Source organism: Ammodytes marinus (assembly GCF_949987685.1).
Source record: "Ammodytes marinus genome assembly, chromosome: 5".
Taxonomy (NCBI): Eukaryota; Metazoa; Chordata; class Actinopteri; order Uranoscopiformes; family Ammodytidae; genus Ammodytes; species Ammodytes marinus.
The window spans coordinates 19,655,232-19,681,390 of record NC_137234.1 but is presented as its reverse complement, the minus strand read 5'-3'; the positions used below and the strand labels follow the sequence as shown (position 1 = coordinate 19,681,390).

General features: G+C 42.0%; 1 protein-coding gene across 1 annotated transcript in view; it reads left to right on the top strand.

Annotated features, from left to right (window-relative positions):
• Positions 1–26,159, top strand: part of LOC307250986 (serine/threonine-protein kinase BRSK2-like) — a gene marked incomplete at both ends in the record, with an annotated part of 167,716 nt that overhangs the window by 105,729 nt on the left and 35,828 nt on the right. The window contains 6 exons of the mRNA XM_080028278.1: positions 5,796–5,881; positions 9,082–9,222; positions 19,244–19,360; positions 23,834–23,867; positions 24,011–24,079; positions 25,913–26,059. Of these exons, the coding sequence (XP_079884404.1) occupies positions 5,796–5,881; positions 9,082–9,222; positions 19,244–19,360; positions 23,834–23,867; positions 24,011–24,079; positions 25,913–26,059 (594 nt within the window). The remainder of the gene's footprint in view (positions 1–5,795; positions 5,882–9,081; positions 9,223–19,243; positions 19,361–23,833; positions 23,868–24,010; positions 24,080–25,912; positions 26,060–26,159) is intronic.

The following is a 26,159-nucleotide window of genomic DNA, read 5'->3' as shown; positions in this document are numbered from 1 at the left end:
TGTCTTTTTCTATTTTTAAACACATTTTTGGATAAGCAGGTTTTCCCAGGAACATATGTTAATATCATGTTGAAGTTAGTGGTCATGCCCTGCAGAAGAGGAAGAGTACTTTAACACACCTTAGGTTATATAAGGGTGTAGCGAGGAGATTGTGTTTTAAGTGTGTTTGCCCTTGAAGCTGATGTCCTTCCCTCTTGGTTCCAGTGACTGGCACACAGCGCTCTATAGCCACTAAACGCCTTACCATTCACATGCAGCATGAAACACACATGCAGGCATACACACCAGCTCGGCTACCCTCTGTTCCTGGCAGAAAACACTGATTCTGCCCCACTGGCTCACTGACCGACATATGGATGGATGGATGGGGGTGGCTCGTAGCTTGCCGTGCAGGGTCAGTGGCGAATGTGTACTGTGTGTGTGTGTGTGTGTGTGTGTGTGTGTGTGTGTGTGTGTGTGTGTGTGTGTGTGTGTGTGTGTGTGTGTGTGTGTGTGTGTGTGTGTGTGTGTGTGTGTGTGTGTGTGTGTGTGTGTGTGTGTGTGTGTGTGTGTGTGTGTGTGTGTGTGTGTGTCTGTGTCTGTGTCTGTGTCTGTGTCTGTGTCTGTGTGTGTGCATTGCGTTGTGCGTTAATGTGTCCAGTCCACATGTCACAAGTATGAATGGATGATGGGCTGACTGGTTTTGTTCGGAAGCCAGTAGCCAAGCTGTGCTGTCTCCTCCCCTTCTGCTCAGCGACAGTTGGACCCTCCCCCCCCCATCCATATACCTTACTTCTCCATCAGCCATATGTTACCTGATCTATACATCTACAGTCATCTCCCTGAAAATGTATTTTTGTTTCTAGTTTGTTTTCCCTTTTTTGTTAAATCTAAAATCAATCATGTTCGATTGAAATTTAAATGGAAACAAACATGAAAAAAAGAAACCCAAAAATTACTTACCCAAAATATCTAATATAAAATATATACAAAACATAGACAAAAGCTAAAAAAAACATTGTGAAAAAGCATACATTGTTTTTTTGAGATTTATTTGAAATAACACTACACATATTTAACTGGTTACAATTATAATTTAACGATTACAACATTTGTATGAAATGTTGTATGAGAAGGAAGGATAAGCTTAAGAATGACAGAGTAGGAAGCGAAGTGAAGTGATGGTAAGCATTTATACATGTACATTGTGTGAGTCATATTTCCATATTTCAGGAATTTATGATAATGAAATTTGTGATTCGCTGTATCAAAACCTTTTCTTATGTATCGTATTAGGTGGAACGGTCAGTCATTTCCTTGATTTCACATGCTTTTAGACTCCTCAAATTGCCACCTCATCGCCTTATCTGTTATCATTTGACTCTGTGGTGCTGTATGCCGGTGCCAGGCACAGCTAACAAGGTTACCCTCACCCGGTGTTGTGTTAATTAGCAACAAAAGAGGCCGCGAGACTCAAGGGGGGGACGAGCTGGCACTTCCATGGGGCTCTCTTTCTGTCTCTCTCTCCTCTACCTTTCTCTTTTAGTCTTCTCCATTGCAGAGAATAACAGAGTTTATGCTTCATCCCTCTCGCATACACTCATCCCTTTTCCCTTGTTTTTTTAATCCACCCAGGAGCTTCTTGCTTGCACTATAGCTTTCATGTTAGCATAGCCACCCCTGTTTTTTTCTTTTTTTTTCATCTGACACACATGGCTACCCTGTTGACTTTGATCCTCAGATCTCGGTATCAAGAGACCGTTCACTCGCTCGCCTGGGGGACGTGACAGCAATGTCTGTGTTTTCCTCCTGTGTGCATGAGAGAGAAAGAGAGAGAGAGATAAAGGCAAGAGAAAGAGAGCGCGATATGCTATTAGTGAGTGAGTGAGAGATGACAGGGCCTGTGATCCAATATTTTCCCCCTCTGAGAATTTAGGCTGGTAGCCCCCAATTCGGTTCGCTCTGTGACATGTGTGACATGAATCTAATCTCTGTGTGTCTTTGTTGTTGCCCGGTTTCTCTCTCTCTCTGATCCTATGTCCTCTATTACTGGACTCTGAGCCACCGTGATGGAACTAATTGATGTCAACAGTTATTTGTTTGCTCGTCCATTCAGCCATTCCGATGCGAGGCTGGCTGTAATTTAAAGAATCAATAGCGAGTTGATGGAACTATGCTAAACTGGCTCCCATGACACACGCGTGAGCACCAGTGACTGCTTTGCCTCATTTAGCCTCATTTCGTCCCAGTCCCTCTCTCTCTCTCTCTCTCTCTCTCTCTCTCTCTCTCTCCTCTCTCTCTCTCTCTCTCTCTCTCTCTCTCTCTCTCTCTCGCTCGCAATGGCTTGATTCACTTTTCTATTACAAAATAAAAGCATGTGCACCTGCAAATTATATCATAATTACATTAGACCGAGTTTCAAACACAACATCATCAAATTAAATTCCAGGGTGAAGGAAACGGTGCTCTAGCTTTTCATTCAGAGGATATGAATGCAGTTTCCTGAAGGCTGATTTTAAGATGCAATGTTTAATCAATTATCACACAGCTTTATTTATTTTTTATTTTTATTTATTTTTTATTCAGCTTGCAACCATCTTAGAAAGTTAACACCTCAACAGAAAACACTTTCATAGTTACAACCCATTGATCTGCTTATTGTGCCAGGATATGACACTGATTGGAAACCCGATGGGTCGAAAGCCTGTCAACCAACAGGTTCCTGTTCTGACTTGTCTGCTAATGATGTCCACTCTACAATAGACTGTGGTCAATGAGCAATTTAAATTATTTTAGAGCTCTGCATGGTTTTCGATACGGTGGATGATCATCAGGCGTTTGCCTCCTATTTATATGACAGGACTTTCTCTTAAAATTGGGAGCCTCTTCTCCTCTACTTCCCCTGTCACTGCAGATATTTTGACATTGCCTTGCAGTTAATAATTGCTATGCCACTCACTTTAATTGGTACAGCACATTGATCAACTCTGGTTGTTCTTAAACATATTATAAAAAATAAACTTGTTTGATGAGACATATTATCTCCTGTTCAAATAGCAATTTTTGAATTAGTGTCAGTCTCTCATTGGAGCTCATGAGTTTCAGAGGTGTTGTTTATTCTACCCATAATTCTGTTTGGATCCAAACATTTAGCAAATTTGTTATAAACCGAACTGTTGAACACATGAAGAACAAAATAAAATAAAAAAATTAAAAGACAAGGTGTGTGTTCATCTGACCATCTGTCGATGTGTGTGTGTGTGTGTGTGTGTGTGTGTGTGTGTGTGTGTGTGTGTGTGTGTGTGTGTCAGTCAGTTAATGGAGTCCAAGCACCTGCTAATAAAAGCTTAATGAAGCGCCGTGGAGAAATCGAGAGAACTGTCCGAACACACAGATGTGAAACTTAATGAGAGAGTGTGGAGCCATGTACAGGAGCCAGGCCAATAGACAGGATGGCCACCTGCTATTTATAAAACCATTAAGTTATGGAGGTGGGCGTGTGTGTGTGTGTGTGTGTTTGAGGCTTTTTGATAATGAGTGAGCAAACAGTTGGCCACTGTGCGTGTAAATAAATTCCGGTTTTGTTAATATTCTACCTTTCTGTGTTATGCATGTATTCATTTGCAATGATCCAGCCACCAACAGAACACGACTCATTGTGTAGGTGGACGCAAGTGCTGTGTGATTGTGAATTTGTCAGATTATTTATTTTTGACTCATAACCTACGGGCAAGTAAATTAGACTGTTTTAGTGTATATAGTCCTAGAAAGCACAAGGGTTGCTCCACAGATTTACATTAGTGTGTTAATCAACAGCTAATCTCGCAATAAGCAGGCAGTCTTCACATTAAGCCTCATTTCTCTTATTTCAATTAAGTAAAAGAAGGCGCTTAGAGGAAGCTTAAGAAGCCAGCTGCTGGCTCCGTGGCATTTCCACCGCTCATCTCTCCCCGTGTCCTGGAGAGCTATAGCCGCCATGGGCTCATAAATATGCACCTTAGCCTCAGGTGAGAGAGTGGCCCGGTGTTGTGCTGATGATAACGCTCATTAGTCTCTGCATTAGCCCTGATTAGCCTAGCCGTTACTCCCACGGATTCTTGCTTAATGCAAATGCTAATTATGTTTGTACCACTTAACCCTTTTCAGACATTTTCTCCAAAGACTTTTTTCTTGGCTTCAGTGTCAACACCAGTTGCATTGCATTTTTCATTTCAGTGACTGTATGTTTAGTTTATACAGCTGGTTTTTATCAGCCACATGTTGCTCTTGAGAAGGAGCGTAGATGGAGATCCTGGTATTTGGGCAAAAATAATCATCAAAAGTGTATGAAGATATTGTTCTATCTACCAGGGCTGACAGTAGAAGCTGTTAATTAATGACAAAACAATGTGAGAGCATAATTAAGGGGGAGGAACCTAATTTTATCCCCCGTCAAGCAAACAGCTTTGTGGGAGTTTTACAAAAAAATTAAGTTAGCCGACTTTATTCCTAATGACTGGTCATAAAGTTAAGGCCGTGATGAGTGTGACATTAAAGCTGCGTGAAGGCTGTCACAGGCAACTCCCAAAGTGAAATTGACTTTGATGCGATTGAGATGAGGCAGAGGAGCCCTTAACCCACACACTGGCCTTTCTTCTGCGTCAGCGTCAGTCAAAGCTATAGACCCACATGTTGGAGGAGGAGAAGATGGAGAGAGGAAAGGTGAAGGAGAAGGATGAGTAGATAACCACAAGCAGAGTGTTGTAGGAGAGGTGCGCAGGGGGCTGAGGATTAGCAGTGGCTTCTGTCGGAGTGGGTTTCATGCTGATTTTCAGTGGCAGCTGTACATGCTGACTACAACCTCCAAGACATGCTGACACAAATCCAAACTGATCAGCTCCATTTTGGTGATATTCAGCTCTCCTCACCAGTTCCACAGTATGCAGTGTCTCTTTCTCTCAGCAGCTCTGCAAGCAAAAATAAATAAATTAAAAAAAAAAAAACTTGTAAACTTTTGTAGACTCAGCTGTTTGCTTGTTCTGGACACAGTGTTATGTGTGTACAACCACTGTCTCAGACTTACTGCGGAAGAAAAAACCCCTCTTCTGGGGGGACGTTGACGTACCTTAAGTTGACATTTTGACCACAATTCACCCACAGGCTGTGTTCTGAGTGGACAGCAATGTTCACATGAGGGATGTCAATCCTTTGACAGGTTATTTTACTGTAAGTGTCTTATCCAACCAAGCTGATTTATGTTCACCTCAATAAAAAACACCGTATTATGGAACGAGATTGCAAAGTATTCATCCAGGTTTTTATTGTGAGAGACGAGAGGACACCACTTGTGTAAGATAACACAACCCCAACCCTGTTTTCCTTCGGTTCTTGAAGCAAACTGTATTTTCCACGTGAGATAGCAAGTGCCTGCTGGTCCGGATGCCAACTAGAGTGTGGTAAAAGCTTATCTCGGTCCTTTCTGCCTGTAGAACGTGCCAGTCAGCTGCTTTCATTGGTTTACTTATTCCTCCTAAGCCCTTCTGCTGGTTGTGTGAAGTCTTCTGCTGCCTCTCACAGTTGTCTATGTCACTTTAACCTTCCAAGGTAACATCAGATAAAGGATCGGTAAGAACTCCATCTCGGGCTGTTTTGGGGCCAGTTGGTTTTGCCTCCCTGGTACTGCAGTTCAGCAGTTGGAGAGGAGGTTACAGATTAAGACAACTGTACTTATAGAGTGATGGAACATAACTGTGCTGATGTTTCACTAATCAAATCTCTTTTTTTCTCTGTCCCTTCCTCCCCTACCCTTTCCCTTTATCCATCCCTCTCTCTTACAGGTGGAGCGAGAAATAGCTATTCTGAAGCTCATAGAACACCCGCATGTTTTAAAGCTTCATGATGTCTACGAAAATAAAAAATACTTGTAAGTATCACCAGATGATTGTGTTTCAATATGGATGTATTTGAAATCTACTTAATATAATGTTAACAGAAAATATGTTTGTATGAAAACGTATGGAACTCACAAATATCATTACTATCAAGTGCTATTTTGGATGCCAGAGCAGTCTTTAAAATGCCACAGATCATGTTGTTGGCTAGAGCAGTTTTGATTGGTGTATTATGATTGGCAACAATGATAGCCTAAAAGGGGTGGATGCCCCAATAGTATTCACAAGAAGCATTTAGTTTGGTCAGGCACGCTAGGAGACTGCTAATAGTGAGAGGAAATCTCCGTAATGTAAACACCATGACACGCTTATCAGAGGCAACATCATCGCATTAAGAAACATTAGCCATGGAGAGTGGCAGCCGCATTAGTCTGCTGCGGCTTCTGCACACACACACACACACATGCACGCATGCACGCACGCACATGGACATGCAGGCTCACACACAAATCTATTAGCTCAGTTTAACAGTGTTGAGTGACAAGCCCATCAGTAGTTTGTAGCATGCCCTCTTGATCTACAGTGGACTCTTTGTCAACTATATTCAATTTGTTTCCATCTTAAGCTCACAGGCCAAATGCGATTGGACATGCTGTACTGGACATGTCATCCTTTAAGATGACAGGATGGACTAGCAGGATATTGTGATTCATCTTATAATTGCATTATTAAAATCATATTTTGGGCCCATTGCTTCATCACTTTTTGACAGTTGGTCACTTTTCACTTCACAGAAGACAAATGGCTTTACATTTGTATCAGACAGCACATTTGAATCACTCTGCACTTCACATCAGTGATGCAATTTTTAAATGCATACTGTTTTGATTTCATACCTTGATATTTCCTATTGAAAGTGTACATGTAAACATGTATTACGCTGCAGGCACAGAACCTACAACAACCGTTTAAAATACTGTGTGTGTGTGTGTGTGTGTGTGTGTGTGTGTGTGTGTGTGTGTGTGTGTGTGTGTGTGTGTGTGTGTGTGTGTGTGTGTGTGTGTGTGTGTGTGTGTGTGTGTGTGTGTGTGTGTGTGTGTGTGTGTGTGTGTGTGTGTGTGTGTGTGTGTGTGTGTGTGTGTGTGTGTGTGTGTGTGTGTGTGTGTGTGTGTGTGTAAACGTGAGGGAGCAGTTGAAGCAGTTTGATACACTGCCTGCCAATATTGTATTTATGGATATTTCATTGCTGTAAATAAATGAATAAAGATGTTAATGTGAATTATGCTTTCAGAGAATGATACATTGCAGCTGAAAATAAACTGTCAATATTAACATTGAGTTGAGAATGTGTGTGAGAGTGTTGAGAAGAAGGTAACGGAATTATTCATTATAACACATGCACGATGAATTCTAAACCTTAGAAGCACACAAAGCATACATTCACTGCCTCCTTGCATTGATGAAATGTCATGGATGTTCCTTATTACAGTATTAACTGTGAATAATTAAAATCTTACAAGAAATGCAATAGCAAAGTATTAAGCAGTTAATTTTAAGTGGCACTCTGGTGATTTAGTATTGCACTTTTAAGTTGGTGCACTTGTGAGAAACAAATTAAAAAAGGATTAGTCAAAATCTCTGCAGCAGAGACTGAGATATCCTACCCTAGTGTTGCTCAAGCTAAATCTGCTGGATCCTTCATTTCCCATAATGCAACTTGTTGGCATATTTTCATTAGTCCAGCCAACCTTGTTAAAAGCCCACTTAGGCCTATTTAAAGCTACACACACCTACTTTTTAACACAGGCTAAAGCTCTGTTAGAGCCATGGAAAATACTGAACAAATGTTGTATGTATGTATTGTACAACAAAGTGCACCTTTAATATGCCACCATTATACTAAGTAAGAAAACAAAGTGAGCTCTATGCTTATCAAGAATGTTCAGGTTTTTGTAAGTGTATTCATGTGTGTTCAGTCACCTACTTGTGTTGTAGCAGTTATACGTTCCAAGACTGTTGAGGTTTTGCCATTGCAAGCTTTTATTGGTATTACGGGTTCAGGGTTGTTGAGTGAGCACAGAGCTCTTTGGCACAGTACAGTTTGCAAGACCAAAGAATTGCATGTAGACACTGGTATACACAGCCGAGAGAGAGAGAGAGTATTTCACAGCCTGTCTGAGTTTCAATTTGTCCCTGTGAAGATGGAGTGTTTCAGCCCAGGATCTATGAGCAGTATATCAGTCCAGAGCAGGGGCAGGGCACTGCTGGCTCTCTGCCCACAGCTGCAGCTTTAGGTCTGGGTCAGCGGATATTCATCTCCTCACTGTCCCATTGGAGCCCCATAGCAGACTGCCCCCTCCCCCCCACACACACATACAGACCCAGCCACACAAGTTCGAAGGCCACCTGAAGAGTGGCCATGAGATATGCGATGGCAGACAAGACATAATATAGTATGTGCATGTTTGGGGAAGGTAAAAGAAGAAATTCAACACTCTCACACTCTGTACGTACAGAAAGGAGATTTAGAGGATTGTGCAACATCTCTCTTCTTTGTTCTCTTTCGCTTGATTAACCGTGGGGCCGAGACAAAGCCTGTCACAGAAGCTTACAGCGTCTGTAACTTAGCAGAATTCACAACACGCTCCTAAATCCCTTATGTCTTAGAGCTTTTCACACAACTTTTCCATCTTCTGGCCTTCTATTGCCACTATATCATCCCTTTGATGCATCCCATCGGAGGTCAAAGTGTAAAGTATACGAGGAGCCCTCACATATATTCTAATTGAGTGTTGGCATGCTTCAGTCTTTGGCTGTGGGGCCATCTTATCCTATGTTATTGCCACTATATCATCCCTCTGATGCATCCCGTCGGAGTTCAAAGTGTATAGTATATCAGGACCCTTCACATATATTGTAATACACCGTTGGCATGCTTCACTCTCTAACTGTGGGGACAGCTTACACATGACAAAATGAAAAAATAAACAGTCAACATGATTTTGCTTTGGGGAGATCTGCTCATTGGTCCCGGGTGTTTTGTCTGCGTATAATGGCTATGAGGGAACCACATTGCTCCATTTCTTATAGGCCTCAGGAGCTTTCTTTATTTCTTCTAGGCTGTTTCTGTGCAGACAATGGCGAGTCCTTTCTTTTTTGTGTGCGTATGAGTTTTTTTTCTGCTGTTCTTTTTCTCATTTTATATCTATTTCCCTTTCTTCCTTTCTCGTAGGTACCTTGTGCTGGAACATGTGTCTGGTGGTGAGCTGTTTGACTACTTGGTGAAGAAAGGCAGGTTAACACCTAAAGAGGCCAGGAAATTCTTCAGACAGATCATGTCTGCCCTTGATTTTTGCCACAGTCATTCCATATGGTAAGTGAAGTGATCCACACACAACCAGACTTGTTCTATGCCTCTGGTTATGTGTATGTTGTGATCCGATGTATTAACACCGGTGTGCTGCTGACTATAGCAATTTCACCCATACCCTTCATAGACGCTATACATGGATGCTATTCCTTATGTTATGAGCTTCACATTTGGAAAACAGATAATATTTTCAAACAAATCAAGGGAAGATAATAAAAAAAGGGAAGATAACATTTAAGTTTACATTTACAAATGCACAATGATGGGTTTGTACGTTCATCATACAGTTCTAGACAGCTGTGCACACCACAGCTTTCACATGAATATTTGAGTTGTTGGGGATAAAACCGTAAAAGAAAACGCATATTTGAAAAGATCAGAGAACTAATAATCACCTCTACCCAGGAGGTGTAACAAAGTCAATTAGGTTGTCATACAACATTGAACAAATAATGACTTCCCAAAGAATGACTTCTGAAAATATACAGATTACTCTGAAGTGGATCTACAATCTAAATTTCAATCAGTTTATTCATAGCTTGGGAGTGCTGTTTAGTTTTTCGAACCAATGATTCAATATGGAGATTATGGAACTGGATATAACCTGTTTGAAAGTGTGTTTATTTTCCTCAGTCAAGTTTCTCAACATATCGGCTGAAACCTAAGCATATACATGACTCCGTACAGGCTGAGCTATATTTCTCATAATGGGCTTATAGGTCGTTTCTGGTGAAACATATGAGACTGCTACGAGTGATTTTAATATTAAAAACTAAATTATAGCTTTGTAGCACAACATTGCTTAGGCTAGGCGCAACTACTGATACACGTGATGTCTCTGCCATTAGAGAAGAACATATCTGTTAGCATCTGTAGTAACTAATGTGTCGCAGTGTTAATCTCTGGCAACTTTACAGGGAAAGAGAAATGAAGAATAACATTGGAACAGAAGTGGATGTTTTTACATTTGATCTGTTATTGTGTTTCAGCAATGTGTCTTGTTTAGATTTAAAGTTATAATGGTTACATTAAATGCTATATATTTACCAACTGAAAAAAGGTAATATGACAAACCCTAATGTAAACTAAGCCATTAGTGTAGAGTGATGTGTATGAGATGATTTTAGGGCTGATTTTTCACAGGTCAGATCTGAGGGATTTTTCGTCTGGTAGAGAAAGCTTGGATCAAAGGTTGCTACCTCACTTGAATTATTTAGAAGCATTTTGAAGTCAGTAACAATAAAAAAAAAAAGGTAATTATGCAGCACATTCTTCGTTTGCTCATACTGCTATACTATTCACAACCAGGCAGGGGCCTAACAATCACCATGAAACCCGGGCATGGCCATGACTGTGGCACCTTGACTACTAGCCGTAATGATAATTTTTTTCATAACTTCTTGTGCCAAGGCTATCGTGTCTTTTTAAAGTGCAAGAAAGAAGGAGAAAGAAGCTTTTTTTTCTACACAGTCTAGTTCACTTCAAAATTTCCTGAATCGCTTTCTGCTGATAAAGAAGAGGTAAAAACCAAGCCAGTGCTGAATGCTTATGGGCTGATATTCCATAGAACCTGCCATTGAGCGCTAAATGTCCAGCAGATAGAATTGCATTACGCTGCGCGGCCAATTAAAAGAAAATAATGAAACCGATTTTTCATGGAATGATTAGATGGGGTTTAATTTCTTCGACTGGGATATGCTTTATGTTTTAGCGTAGTATAGTTTATAGAAGAGGCAATTACATTTTGATAGAATTACTTCACATTTGACTGATTATCTTGAGATAATGCATTTGACTTCAATTGAATTGTTTGAGCCTTTTCACTGACTCACTGACTGACTTTAAGTTCATGCACAACATAGTACATAGATTAGCACAGTTCTGTTGTAGTTAGGCTGCATGTAGGTTTATCTCTCCCTTCCTCTGACTTTGTTGCAGTCACTCTGTCTTAGCCCCTTAAATGTTTTTTGAAAATGATGGCTTGTAAATGTATGATGAGGAGGATTATTTGGGAGTGCTTGTGCACCCACCCAACCGCCCTCCTCCGAACCTCAATTAGGGGCAAACAGACTGACAGACATAGCCTCACTTACCACCCTTCCATTCCCACTAATGAGATCCCAGCATCCCCTCAAAAAAGAAAAAAAGAACATCTCTGCAATCACGTCTTCCATTTCTCCTTGTCTGTGCCGAGAACCTACACAGGCCATTAAAAGTGCTCCCCTTTTCTCTGTGATTCACTGTTGTAACTTGTGTGTGGGTGTGTGGGGTAAACACAAGCTCATCAGCCCTGCATTTTCTGCACACCTCTCGTTTTCACCTCTTTCTCATGGCCCCTCGTGCTTCCGGCCTCTGCCCACGCCCTGTCCTCCAATACCTCTCCGCAGCCAAATGGATGGAAGTCTGGATAACAATGAGAGAACGTGGAGGGCTGTGTATGACTCAGAGTTTCCTCTGCCTAAAGCAAACCTGACTTAGGCAGAGTTTGAGTTTTTTTTTGTTTAAATTGGGGAAAGAGAAAGGGACAAGAAAGTGAACCACAGGAGGAACGCTGAAGAGAGAGATGAGCCAAAGATACGCAAGGGTTGTATATAAACATACGCGATAAATAAATCATCAGTGAAAGCAGTTTATTATGAATGCTGAGGCAGAAAGAGAAATCTTAACTATATCTCAGTATACTGTAGATCCAGTGTCAACCTATTCCCATCTCCCCTCTACACATGGTGTGTGTTAATGTGAGACCTGCAAACGTGTGACTCAGACACAGAGACAAGTTAGAACAGAGATGAGGGCAAAACCCACGGATAATGTTGTGACATTGTATCAATCTTTGTGAGGATATTCTCATTCAGTCCCTCTGCAGCAATGTGGAAGGTCAGTGTAAGCAGAGAAGAGCTCTCGTAGAGCTGCTTTGCACGTGTTGCTCAAGGTCACAATAACAAAGTGAACGCTTGGTAGATGTGATATTATACTGCATATACACATCCGCTTCTACCTTGGAGGGAATCCCAGCAAAGCTGCATCTCGTCAGTTCTAACATTCAACTAAATGCATGTGTGCTACACAGTCTGCACTCACTCTCCTGAGAAGTCGATGTGGCAGTCTGCCACAACTACAAACACCCAACAGAGACACAAATTGATTCAGAAGAGTGAAGTGTATTTACCTTGAAGACAAACAGCTTGTGTGATTTTTACCCAGCATTTTGAACCATGTTAACATGAGGTTAAGTTTACACATGATGAGAAGGATAATGAAGAGAGTATAATCGAATGTCATTCAATACACATTTGGCCACCTTTTTACTCGCCACCTATAGGCACTGTATGCTCTGATTCCCTTCTGTAAAGCTAAAGCACAGTATTCCTATCCTCATGCCAGCGATAAAGATACATTGTATTGATTTTTGTTGCTCAGTGTTTATGGAGCCGCGGTGAGACTATACCCAGAATAGGAGGTCAAGTGACACCAAACACACCCCTGAATCACTCCCCAGTCGCTGTGTCCTCCCACACCGCTTTGTTATACGCTGTACGTGCAGAGATGTCCTTGGCCTATGTTTGCATGGGCACAAGCAAACCCACTTACAAACCATTCACGGTAAATAAAGCACAATTCACCATGACCTCTACACATTCCATTTTCCTTTTTCTCACCCCTGTTCTGTTTTTTAGTAAAGAGTTCACCTTGTAACCCGGTTAACAACCCCATGTCTGTTTGTTTACTGCAAAGTGACTGTGTGTGGGTAAGGGATAACGACAATCTGTCACATAAAGTGACTCCAAGCATCCCACCAAGTGAGGCAGAGATTGTTAGTGCACTTGGGAAGAGAACACACACAGATACGCACACACACACACACACAAACATTTACACAGTCACACAATTCTCTTGTCCCTGACACTTATGTTCACGTTATTACCGCCACCTACATGTGCACAAACAAACACCTGGTCTGGGAGTCACATTAAACCCACGCAGTGGCATAACCATTCACATCATCCATATGCACCCCTCTCAGTGTCTCCCACACTCCCTATGTCATTAGCAGCTTTATTTCTCTCTTTCAGGGGTTTAAAGAGCCACATGCATCTGTTTATGTTATTGCTTGCTTATAGCTCTATAGGGGAACAAAAAGTAACATTATTTTTAGTTTTTCAATATTTATATCTATTTTATAGTGGAATGGTTTTTGAATATAGCATAGCATATTTAAAGGTTTATTGGAACATTGATACATATTGTGATTTAGTACAGCTGTCGCCACCAGCTGTTTACCTATATATTCTGGAATCTTAGTTAAAATATTTAGCTGCTATTGAATAGAAAGCTGACGACTACTGTTTCTGGCTTCAACTTCTTTGTCTGTAATTTTTCTTTCATCTATTGTATTCTTTCTACAGCATGTCATGTATGCCGTGTCCTTATCCTCCATCTTGATTGATTGATTGATAACCTTTATGTAGACAGGGAAAACACTATTGAGAGTGTTCTCTCGTTTACAACGGTGCCTTGTATAGACATATTACAAAGCAGAATGGTTCTGTATGTCCATCCCTCTATCAAATCCTGCATGTGCCCCTGTTGCTGCTTGTGGCTGTGTTTGTTGACGTTCTTAGCAAACTCTCCCCAGATGTCTGCCCCTCTGCAGAACGCCCGTACTTATAGCCTATCATCATTACAGCTGATGGCCGCTAACAACACAATGTAAAATCAGTTTTTGTATCTCTGTATCCTTGGCTTTGAACTGTAAGTGGGTGAGAGGATGGAAGTTGATGTTGAGAGGAAGAAGAATGGAGAAATGGAAATGGGATGGATAAATTGGTAAAATGGAGCAGGAGGAGAGAAGACCGATAGTAGGCTGGTTTATGGTGCTTGATTAAGGGGGGATGGGCTGATGGATATAAGTGGAATTGTATAAGGAAAGATGGGAAGGCTGGTTGAATTAGGGAAGTTAATAAATAAAAATGACAGGTTAAGATGATATAGTTTTATTTGGAGAATAACAGTGAAAAAAGAGAACCATATAAAGGTAATATTTAAGATTATTTCATTTTCTAACTTCAGATTGGCACAACACACTTACTTTAAGTGTGTTGCTATGGGTTTTTAATACTAATGCCACCCTCCTCTCCAATGCTTTTCTGACAACTTGTCTGTTTATTCTGCCTTGAAGGTTCACTGCTCATCCCATCTTCCCAAGTCAAACTCCTGGATTAAGAGCAAACGCTTAGTTGCACACACAGCCTTGGCACAACAAAGCCAAAAGTTTGTTTATTACAGATCTAGCAATCATTGTGATGCCACTGTTAAGTCACTGCATTACATGCAACAATGCATAACTTCCACAACGTGGCTCAAAACCCCAGAGGAATAAATACACTGTAGAAATGCCCGACATGGCATGAGGAATGCTCCTGTACATTCTCACTTGAGAGGAGAATCATGTGCATACAAAAAGAAAAGCTGGTATACACTTCCCCTCAACTTTAATTGGGTTTAAATGCAAATAAATGATATGAGATATTACGTATAAAGAAAAACTTTGGCTGCATCTGAAACTGTTCATTCATTCAAATTCACAACACAATGTTGCCATTAGCATTATCTAGATAGCCTATGAGCATTACATCTTGCATTTTTCAAACAATGTTTAACTGACTTGTCTTGTCTTGTTAAATGTCAAATGTAAATTGTATAGAAAATAGTCAAGGCAAGCATAATGCAGCCTAGTTTATTTACAGTGCTGTATGATGTAACTTACACACTTATAGAGACAATGTAGTGTACGTGTGTTGGCCATTTACCATAGTTCACACATTTTATTTCTACATGGGATGAATAGTTAGCTTAAATGTATTTGTAGCTGTGACCACACTTGAGTGCCATGCACCTACAGTACCTGGCCTTGCTTCTTATCTGTGCCCTAATTTGGTTGGATTTTTTTCGAAGGAATTTTTAACTTGGCTACTGTAAGGAAGAAAATTACTTAACTACAGAGTAATATCACAGAAAATGTCTAAACAAGTTTGCCAATCACTTGCTTTAAGCAAGAATGCAAAAACAGACAAAGTCCCTTAGACAGCAAAAAAGGGGAAACATTTGCTTTATCTTTCTCCTTGCTCAAAAAACATAAATAACCCCAGTGGCTAATGAACATTTGTGCCTACCACAGTCAGAATGTTGTCCTCTTTTGCTAATGCGATAGAAGATTGGCCTCAAGCGTTTCTGGTGAATGTGCTTGGTCTCTCTAATTGGGTCAACAGGATCCTTAAAAAGTTTGAGAGAAAGATAGAAAGAGTAGGATGACTCAGAGGTGCGCCCGAGGTTAATGGTTGCATTTCAACTCACAACGATGGTTAAATCCCCACTCCAGTTAACCATAATGGCCCCGTGAAAGCTGGACTAGCCTGTTTAATTAAAATGTAAAAACAGGTGAGCTATTTTGCAAAAGACGCATTTGAGCCATTAGTGTTTGTTTCAAGCATTCTGGTTTACCTAATTAGTGCCACATATCTTGGTGCAATAACAAATGGCTTAACAACAGGCGATATTAAAACATGGCTGATGACAAATATGTCACAACTGGAGAAAGTATATTTTCCTTGGGCTGAAGAAATTCAGTTAAGAAAACTGCAGTGCTCATCACCATAAAACATGTCTGGGATAGTATAAAGATGTGAGCCCCAAGAGGACAGACCTATTACAACCTTCTGTAAAACACAACATATCAGCATGGCACTAGCAAATGATCACAGGCAATTAAAAGCTTGGTGTTAGATTGCAGGAATCATGTTTAACAGCCCCACTGGGGTGTAAACCTTGCTTAGACAGCACGTAGACACACATGAGTGCCCTGTAAATTATACTGAACGCCATCGTAACAGCTTAGTGCACATTGAACTGTGGGGCCTGCACATCAGATCAAGGTAGAACTGTGTAACAGATAACAGTATATCCTATAGATGGATGTAAGCCTTAGGTAGAGGCCTTTCCTTGTGTTTTATTTTATTTGTCTGTTGATTTACTGACTTGTGTTTGTATATTGGTCGTGGGGAGCACTTACGTTTACAGTATAGTGTTTCCTTTCCCTGCACAGACCACCTCTGTAGAAATAATATGCACTGATGGCATTTAAAACATTGTGTAAAAAGGCATTCCTGGGGGCGCCTTTAGCTCAGTTGGTGAGGCGTCCCCTCCATGGGCCTCGGCCAGCAGCAGACCCGGGTTCGATTCCAGCCCGCGGTCGATCTCTGCATGTCACTCACCTCTCTGCCCCATTTCAACTCTATCTCTACACTGTCAATAAAAGCATAAAAATGCCAAAAATATAATAAAAAATAAATAAAATAAAAAAAGGCATTCCTCCGTTGGATGTTCGCACAGCTTCCAAATTTCTAGGAAAATAAAACTACAGTTACATTAAACCTCATCGCAGCTCGAGTCCGTTAAACAGCATCTCCTACCGTATGACATACCGAGTGCAACACAAAGATATCCCTGCTGCGAGGCGGCCTGCTGTGTGGACAAGATTACAATAGCAAAGTGGTGCCTAATGTGTCACAGTTTAATGTCCTATTATGGATACCATGGTCCTGGCAACCCATAAAGCATCCAGATGCGGCGATGTCAGTGGATAAACACGTTGTTGCCTTCTTTCTTTGGTGGATGCATCTCTTGAGGTTTGGCTCTGTGTGTTTTACATGTGATATAGGCCCGTGATTACGCAATGTTTAACGCCATGTCTTATTGGTCATGATTTAGCATGCATTTTTGCATCCGAGGCAGGCTGTTCAAATGGCTCTAGTGAGGCTGTGGTTCTCTGATAATTTGGGTGATGTTACCATCAGGAGGTAATCTACCCCTTAGTGTCAATAGTGAACAGTGTTTGAACACTGTCTCAAACACTGGCCACAATGAGCCCTGTCAATGTTGTTGCTATTGTCACTGATGTAACTCCATAATTATTACATGTCCTTTCAGGCATCGTCTTCTGGTCCCTTGTGTCTACTAATGTCCAGTTTAAACCTTCTGTCATATTTAAACTCTATTATTGTGTTGCCGGTAAAACTATTGTTTTGAAAGCATCACTATATAAGGCATTGTAGGCAGCTACCTGGAAGGCAATGTTGGGAGGACAACAGTTAAGGTAACGTTTAGTGTTATGGTTAGGGTTAGAGTTAGTGCCTTGGAGGCAGCTCCAGGCAGCGCTGCCTCCAAGGCGCCGTTGGGAGGACAAAACACCATCAAGCCATTTTAGCGTTGAAAACTTTCAAATACGGTCATGGCTTGGTAAAATATAAGGGAGACGACATACATCTTGGAGATGCCCACTAGCCCATACAACCACTGTCTCTTATTGGTTGCCCCCGAGGAAGTTCAGTAGCCTAAATGTTTGCCCCTTCCTTGTGCGCGTTGACTGTCAGTCACATTTAAAAGACCAACTCTCAAGCTGCTGACGTCACCGCCAAATGATGGTTGTGTGAGTTGACAAAGGTTCCTAGCCCGGGGAGAAGAGTTTTAGATGCTATCTGTGTTTTATTTCAATTATAGCCGGGATCACAGACACTGTCAGCGTGATAACAAAGCAGCTGACAGCTAATCCCTCAGGACGGGAAACAAGCTGTACAGCAGCTGATGTCATCTAAGGTTAAACGTCCGTTGTGATGAGGCACTCTCTTCAAAGGCAGACACATGCAACTATTGTTCCTCTCTCGTTAGCCCATAAAGAAGATGAAAGTCCAGTTTGTGATATCCGAATAGCCCTGTGGCTCCCACTGATTACAAAAAGCATGTAGGCAAGTGTACACATATCACCGAACACAGACAAGAAAGATGGGTAGATTTTAGAGAGTGTGTGTTTGTGTGTGTTGTGTGTGTGTGTGTGTGTGTGTGTGTGTGTGTGTGTGTGTGTGTGTGAGATGTCCACGGTGCTTGCTTCCCTCAGCCTTGAAAGATATCGCAAGAACACCACTGTATGGTGTAATACAACCCCTTGAGATGTTAACGGGATGTTAAATGCATGCTAAAACGTTGATGACGCTATACCGTGCCTTTGAACAGTCGCTCATCAGAATTGACATTTTAACCTAACCTCCTCCCAGCAAAAGCATGACTAGAAAAATATCTACTACCCATCTCGAATGTGTCTTTAAGGAGGGAGATGGTGTCCACTGGATATTATGGCCCCTTGCTGTGTTTAGCAGTAATGAGTGGCAGCTAATGAGAGCCTCCTCTTCGACTTGCTCTCCCCCTTGACGGCCTTTGCTCAGCCAGTTTGCTGGTGGCTGTCTGGGAGATGAGAGGAAGGGAATGAATGGTTCGAGAGGGCAAGGGAAACAGAAGGAGAGAAGGACGCAGCGGGAGGCTGTCCCACCTCGTACCAGCCCAACTATGAGGTGGGCAGACATCTAGTTAAGCATGGATAGATCAACGAGATGTGTTGCAGAGAGGAGGTGTGTGCTTGATAACCGGTTAAGATACTACTGTGTCATCATTGACAGGCACAGAGACCCGCCTTTTTATAGCGCTTTGTCTCTTGATTGGATAGAAACGAGCGGGAAACTCAAAATTGTATCTGGCAAGCTGAATGACTGGGATACCTGTCTTATGAACTGTGCATACTGTTTAAGTGATTGCTGTATGAATTTAGAGTGTTTTAACGCGTATATGAACAAAAAATATCACTTTCATCTCCTTTGACTTTTTTGTGATCAAATCTTTATTTATTTTTCAACAAACGAAACAGTAGAATACAAAGAACAAAACAGTCTAAATAAAATAAATGCTAATATCTGGAAAAATATACAATAACAATTCACAATAATAACCAAAAATAAATACCTTGATAAATAGAAAATTCAATAAAATATATGTACACATAAGGGAGGATAGCATACACTGGATCGGATAGCATACTAAACACGGTAAGCTACCCATACAAGTTAAGATAACTTCTGCTGATGAGCTCTTTCACGTGTCATTAACTGTTCCGTTGTTTTCTGCCTCTCTTGTCTTCCAGCCACAGGGATTTGAAGCCTGAGAACCTGTTGCTAGATGAAAAGAACAATATCAGGATAGCAGACTTCGGCATGGCCTCCCTTCAGGTTGGAGACAGTCTGCTGGAAACCAGCTGCGGGTAAGTCATGTAGAAAAAAACATTCCAATGGCACGCTTTGCCATGTAATCCGTGACTCACGCACTCCGCAGGTGATATTTAGATTATTCATAGAATGTCCTGAAGGTGTTAAACAGCTCATATATGGAAAGGAACACAGAGTTGCAGGTGTATGGAATGGAGAGAAACAGAAAGGAGAGAGAGAAGAGAATGATGAGTGAGGCCATCAAGCCCCTCTGCTGGGTGTCGTGTCCTTTCAAAATCTCTGTTGCCGTGCGGTGTCACTCCCCAGAGGAGAGAGACGGCTGAGTGTCTCTCACAGAGTGTGAACAGGGCCATGGCCACACATTACTGCTCTCCTGCTCCTCCTATCCGAGACTGGGCTTTTTTATGATCTGGCAGCGGTCACAAGCACCCCAGGCCCATCAATCCAACAACAACTGCAATGAATCCCCTTGCGGGGAAAAGTCACTTTCCAAGTCTTTTGAGTACGGTCATCCTTTTTTTATTCAACCCTGAAGTGTAGTGAATGGTGCACTGGGTCCAACCACGTCAATAAAGAAATAACAGTAATGATTGTTTATTTTTGGGGGGACTGGGTTGGTTCATAAACTCAATGGCAGTATGGATTGACAAAAATATTTCACCGCTGATCAAAAAGTTAAGCGTCCATAGAGTTAAATTTTTGCTCTAACCTTGAAATTCACACTGGAAATGAGTTGTCAACAGGTAAGCACAGACAACTGATGTAATTATACATGAAGCATGTCCACAAAGTTTTGATTTACTAATTATTTGTTATATTTCCCCAACTCATAAGGTCCTGTATGCCCAGAGTGAAACAGGATTGCTCCGACAGTGACATTTGTGGCTTTGAAGTTGCAAGTATAATTCACAATTTAAACCACATGGAGAATATACTGTATATAGTGTGATTTATATGGGTTCCTCTGGAGATTAGGCTTGATGAGGTGATACGGAGCATTAAATAACGGAGAGGGTTCACATATTGATGTGAGTCTCGGACTCATCAGTGAGAAATTATGGACTTTTACATCACTCCAGAAATTTTTCCAAGAATATTTACATTTTGTGATCTGGATGCCTTTGGAACAATCTTTACTCTGCAGTTACACATGACGATGTGTGCAGGGCGTGGCAGACAGAGAGGCCCTGTGACATCTGTCTCCTACTCGGACCTGATTTAGTCCAGATTATACCTCCAAATCAGCGTCAACTGAAATTACACACACTTGCACACACGCGCAATTCCGCAAACACGCACACACACGCAATTCCGCAAACACACATGCACTCACAGCTTGCACAGCTCAGCTCATCCCTGACCCTTGAAGACCCTTTGTCCTTTGCTTTTTGATCGTCCCTCTGTTTCTGACTATAAACATTAACGAGCACGCGCATTTAATCATGTGCACGCCCGCACACAAGCATGCAGTTGAAACTGTTGCGTAATCTTTCCAGCAGTAGCGCAGTGCATAAGCTCATGACTCATCAGTAGGGATTCAGGCCAACTGAGAGTGAGTTGAATTTTTATCTGAAAGTAAAAAGTGACTGAGTCATTGTTTCAACCATGATAACCTTCACTGAGGTGTTTCCTTTCCCTAGAAAGTCCACAGACTTTTACAGCTCTCACTGAGCTTTTTCCAGTATCCTGTAGAGCTATATCCATGTTTGAGTGCATCCTGCTTCCACTCTGAGCAAGTCATCTATCTGATCCAGGTGCAGTGCATCTGCTCAGTCCTTCACATACATTTATTAAGTGCTAAGTTACTCGTTGCAGAAACTCCCATGCTCCCCCCACGCAGCTCAGTAGTCCTGTTTATCGTTCTACTCTGGGCTCCAGCACCACACACTGCACTGTTTGTGTGTGTGATCGTGTGTGTCTCAGAGGATTGCGCGAGCACCATTGGTGTTTGTTGCCTCATAGAGGTGAATGTGCCATGCACTGTATGTGTGGTTATTGATTATTCATGCTCTTCTGACTGTCCAATCTCTAAGTGTAGATATGACAGTTTTTAATTAAATGCATTTATCTGGCCCCCTCTCTGCATGCAGCGGTCTGACACAAATGTATTCCATTTGCCACTGGTAATGGAGCTGAGTGAAGATGAGACTTGCCCCAGGTAGAGTGGGGGTTGCAGGGTGCCTCGGAGAACATACATAAATACGTGCAGCCTCACAGACATATAGATGAGCAGGGGCATTGACGAGCACATGCAAATGTGGATTCATGGAACGCGCACACAACCTATCGCTCTCTCTGTCTGCCTAAGCCAAGCTGCGACTTCATCAGCGAGCTTGCTGTTTGTTTAGTGCGGCTGCTTTGATTGATGAAAGGAAATGATCTTGTATGCAGTGAGGAGCGGCGCAAATTTGGTTTCGGAAAGATGAATTTTCATAAAGACACGCTGCATGTCTCAGTGTCTTCTCAATATTGCCAGCCCACACAGCTGATTCTTTCACAGCACCATAGGAACTCATATACAGTATGTGAAACTCAGGGTACTCTCCTTGCAAACTGTGTGCAATGTACTGTATATTCCAAAGCACATTGTAATCTTGCGGTACACATATGAATAGTTTGTTGAACTAGTGGTCCAGACATGTCTCTGCAAACAGTCTGACACTGAGAAGCCCCTTCAGGCTAAACAAAGCTTTGTATGCATCCTCTTATTCTTTTCCTGTTACCCCCCACTTGAGCAGTCTGCTAGAGTACAATCTTAGGTCCTTAACCAAATGTGTTTTCTGTCTTTAGGCTGTCTTGCAAACCACTTAAAGCCGCATTTTGTCCCACTATACTGCAATTTGCAGCCTTTAGAATAAAGCCAAACTGTCTGTTCTGTCTCTTCATTTTATTTATGTGATATAAGTGGTGTTGGGTTGAGGGAGTAAATGTGCTTCAGCAAATAGCAAAAAATGACATATGTTATGTCAAACCACACACAGTTGTTCAAAAGACTGCATTTTTCACTCTGGTCAAAAGGGAAGTGGCTCTTACAGCTTTCTATTTATCTTTTAGTGTCCTCATCTATAATCTGAACGTCTGGTGCTAGCGGCAGTGTTTTTCTTCTTATCATCGTATACATTTCTAGATGTATGGGCTTTTATATGTGGAGATGCATTTTAAATAAACTTTATTTACACCTCCTAATGAAATTAGGCCATTAAATGCGGGTGAAGCAGGAGGGGGTTATGGAGAGTTAAGAACGCTCATGGATCCTCGCCACATAACTTGAGTAGACACTTGATTCAAAAAGCCCCACAGTGGAGAGGTTAAGCAATTATGGAGTGTCTCAGTTTAAAAGCGGACTGTGTGAACATCTATGGAAAAGAAGACGTATAATCGCGTGTCAGTGAATAATAACATTGACACATTAGCATTCAGCTCCAGCAGAAGGCTGAGATGATGGTATTCCAGTCTTTACCTTCCCCCTGTGTTTGCCAACCTAAAGCCCCACCGCAAATAATTAGTTTATATTCACGCCAGTTCCAGCTGTGGCTCGTGTGCTGTGTGGGCCCTCGTGAGGCACAACTAGTGCAAATCTCTGTCTTATTTTTTTATTCCTTGCTCATCCACATAATGCACATTGACACTTGCAATCAAGAAGGCCACATTTGCATAGGTTTCTCGTTTGAACTTCCCCCCACGTTGACATGGTGGCAGCGTTTATCGGCCAGTATTTTGACAGCCAGAAGAAGCCGTCAGGGCTGGTATTCATGAGTAAACAACAGCCGAGCTAATGGGCTAAAGTTTTACAGACTTCAGATAGTCTCTCATTAGAGGCAAAAATCCTGGCTTTAGATAAGGTTGAATGGGACATGTCAAAATGGCAGAGCCCTGCCCAAAAATCAGAAAAAATTTAGAAACATCCAATAATTTAAAGGTTAGTTGAAATGTGATTCATTAAAGCACATGAGCACTCTTTCATTTAAGTTCAAATGACTGAATTTGGCAATCAATCGGAACGTCAAAATACAGCAAAAAAAGAGTCTAGGTAAAGAATAACAAGTCACTCCACACACAGCCGCACAGCCACAGCCAGTGGCTTATGGAACAGCGCGCTGCTTCATAAATCTTCATACAATATTGATGTGTCAATCTAGTCATTGGGTTTACTGTCAGCCCATCCAGGTGCTGTAAAGATTAGTGGGTCTGTTCACTGTCTGCTTGTGTGAGGATGCCCTTGAGTGAGCGAGGCAGAAGGACGTCCAAACACCCTCGGGATGTCTAAACTCCCAGAAAACACATCTTGATCTACACTCAACGGAGAGACTTTCATTCTCTATTCCTTTTCTCAATTTCATACAGTAGTGTACGCCCGTTGAATATGTGTTGTGTCATGGTTCGTAAAAACCCTGACCTGACTCACTTCTCTGTACAGCAGCACAAATAGAAAAGTCCTTAAATAGCCTCAATTTCTTTCTCCTTGTTATGTTCTCAATTCATTCCCGGTTTTTCTGTTTTCCCAACAGATCTCCACACTACGCCTGCCCAGAGGTCATCAGGGTAAGTTGTTTTTATCACTGCTGCATACTACTGTTTCTGCTCCATTAGCGTCTTCTTTATAGTTTTTTTTTTAAATGTATTTCTTAACCAACACTTTTACACTCTGCCCTAACAACGCTAACAAACAATGTCTTGCCCCTCAGGGAGAGAAGTATGACGGGAGGAGAGCAGACGTCTGGAGCTGTGGGGTCATTCTGTTTGCCCTGTTGGTGGTGAGTATCTTTACTGCGCTGATGAGGACTGGACTGACATACACTTTAAACATTTGTTCCAGACAAGTATTGCATAACCGTCCTTCCACTTATAGCCAACTGTCTAGCCTCTTTACCAGCTGTAGTGAATCTAAAAAAGAAAGCAAGCGTGCCTTGTGACTAGACTGGTGCTATACCAGACCATCGTACTTCATTTAATTTGTACAGAGGGTCTGGAACTGCTCTATTTGGCAAACGTTCACTCATTTAGAGGCGGGTGTCTGTTGAAGTTTAAAACTATTGGATCTGCCCAGTGCCACTCTGGATCAGCCAACCAATCGCATAACGTTTGGTCGCAGCATTCAACTGAAACTGGAGCGCGACTTCGACGTCATCCTTCTCAGCCACTCGCTCTGTTCGCTGATTGGACGGCCATAGATTTTCCTGAGCTCAAACACTGAATTCACCGCAGCCCCAGACTGACCACTGAAGGGAAAATTCAATTTGGGCGGAAGTAGGTAGGCGGGCGGAGCCAGGATACCTTGTGACCTGTCACACACTACCGAACAGCTCGACCATGGTGGAATGTGAAACAATCGTGGAAGCTTGAAGCCGCCACGGAGTCCTTAACATAAACTCAGGGTCTGGGGGGAGTTTGAATTCCAAACCCCCCTAACATTTAGAAAGGTCTTACAGGGAAAACACCCTCAAGCTTGATGTTGTTACGCAATAGAAGATCAGAGAAATAGAAGCGTCTTGTTATTCATTATCCTGTATAGACACACACACACAACGCTGTATCCATAATCGGCTCTATTCTCCGGCTACATCATGTCTGTGATTCCCCAGCCGTGCAGCCCCGGAGCTTTGTTTCATCAACAGCTGTACTGTAGTTCCTACACACTCTGATGCATGAATAATTCATCCAGCCAAACTGAAGGAAGACGGCCCAAAATAAACACTAACACTGACAGGGCAGCTTTTGGCCACCGGCCCTGTGTATTTGTCTTTGGTTTTAGCCTCTTTTCTCCACCACTCCCTCTCTCTTTTTGTCGTGTGTGTGTGTGTGTGTGTGTGTGTGTGTGTGTGTGTGTGTGTGCCCTTGCATGCGTCTGATGTTATTAGCCAAGGTCTCCATCGTGCCCGTACTTCCCTCTAGCACTAAAAACTAAAAGTTTCTCCCTGTTGCTGTTAGATAAATTCATTCTTTCTCCTGTTACGTCTGGCTGAAAGATAACCATTTGTCTGATTGTGGGAGACACGCAAACTCCCCTGCAGTTAGGCTGCACTTAGATCAGCTCTAACACAAGCCTGCACCCCCCTATTTATTTTCTCTACCTCTCTTCATTTCTCAGCTTTTCTTTCCATCTTTTCTCACTCCCCCCCTCCATCTTTTATTCTGGTGGAGGTTGCCATTCATCAACACAGCCACATCTGTGAGGTGTCAGCTCTCTCTGATGAATGACTCCGACGAGAGAATGCTAAATGAACGAAGTAAATGAGAATGCTGGGTAATTATTAGAAAAGCAGTGTTTCTTCGGCTTGCCGCTGTTTATTATTTATTTCTAAGCAGCTGAGGGCTAAACGCTTTAATTGGAGAGTTGAGAAAGTTGAAATATGGAGCCTATTCTTTAAGTGGTGCTGGATGTTGACACTAAATGTGTTTTTGTTTCTTCGGGCGAGCCTTGTGTTAGTCATTGGTATTTTTCTTTCCTGCCCTCGGTTGGTTAGAGGCTTAGTTGTTTGTGTTCTAATGCTGCACATTGAAACAAGCGCAAACTGTTTTTCCATTCCCTGCATCTACAACTTCACAAGTCCCTCTCGTCACCCTGTTTCTCTCCTGTGCCTCTCCAGGGCGCCCTGCCGTTTGATGACGACAACCTGAGGAATCTTCTAGAGAAGGTGAAGCTAGGGGTGTTTCATATGCCACACTTCATCCCTCCAGATTGTCAGAACCTGCTCCGTGGAATGATTGAAGTGGATGCCACCAAAAGACTAACGGTAATTGGAATGAGAGAGATTGGATGACAACACACCATTGTGATCATTATGTTAGTATACTAATGTGCTTTTTGGCTGTTTTTTCATGGTTTGAGCTTAG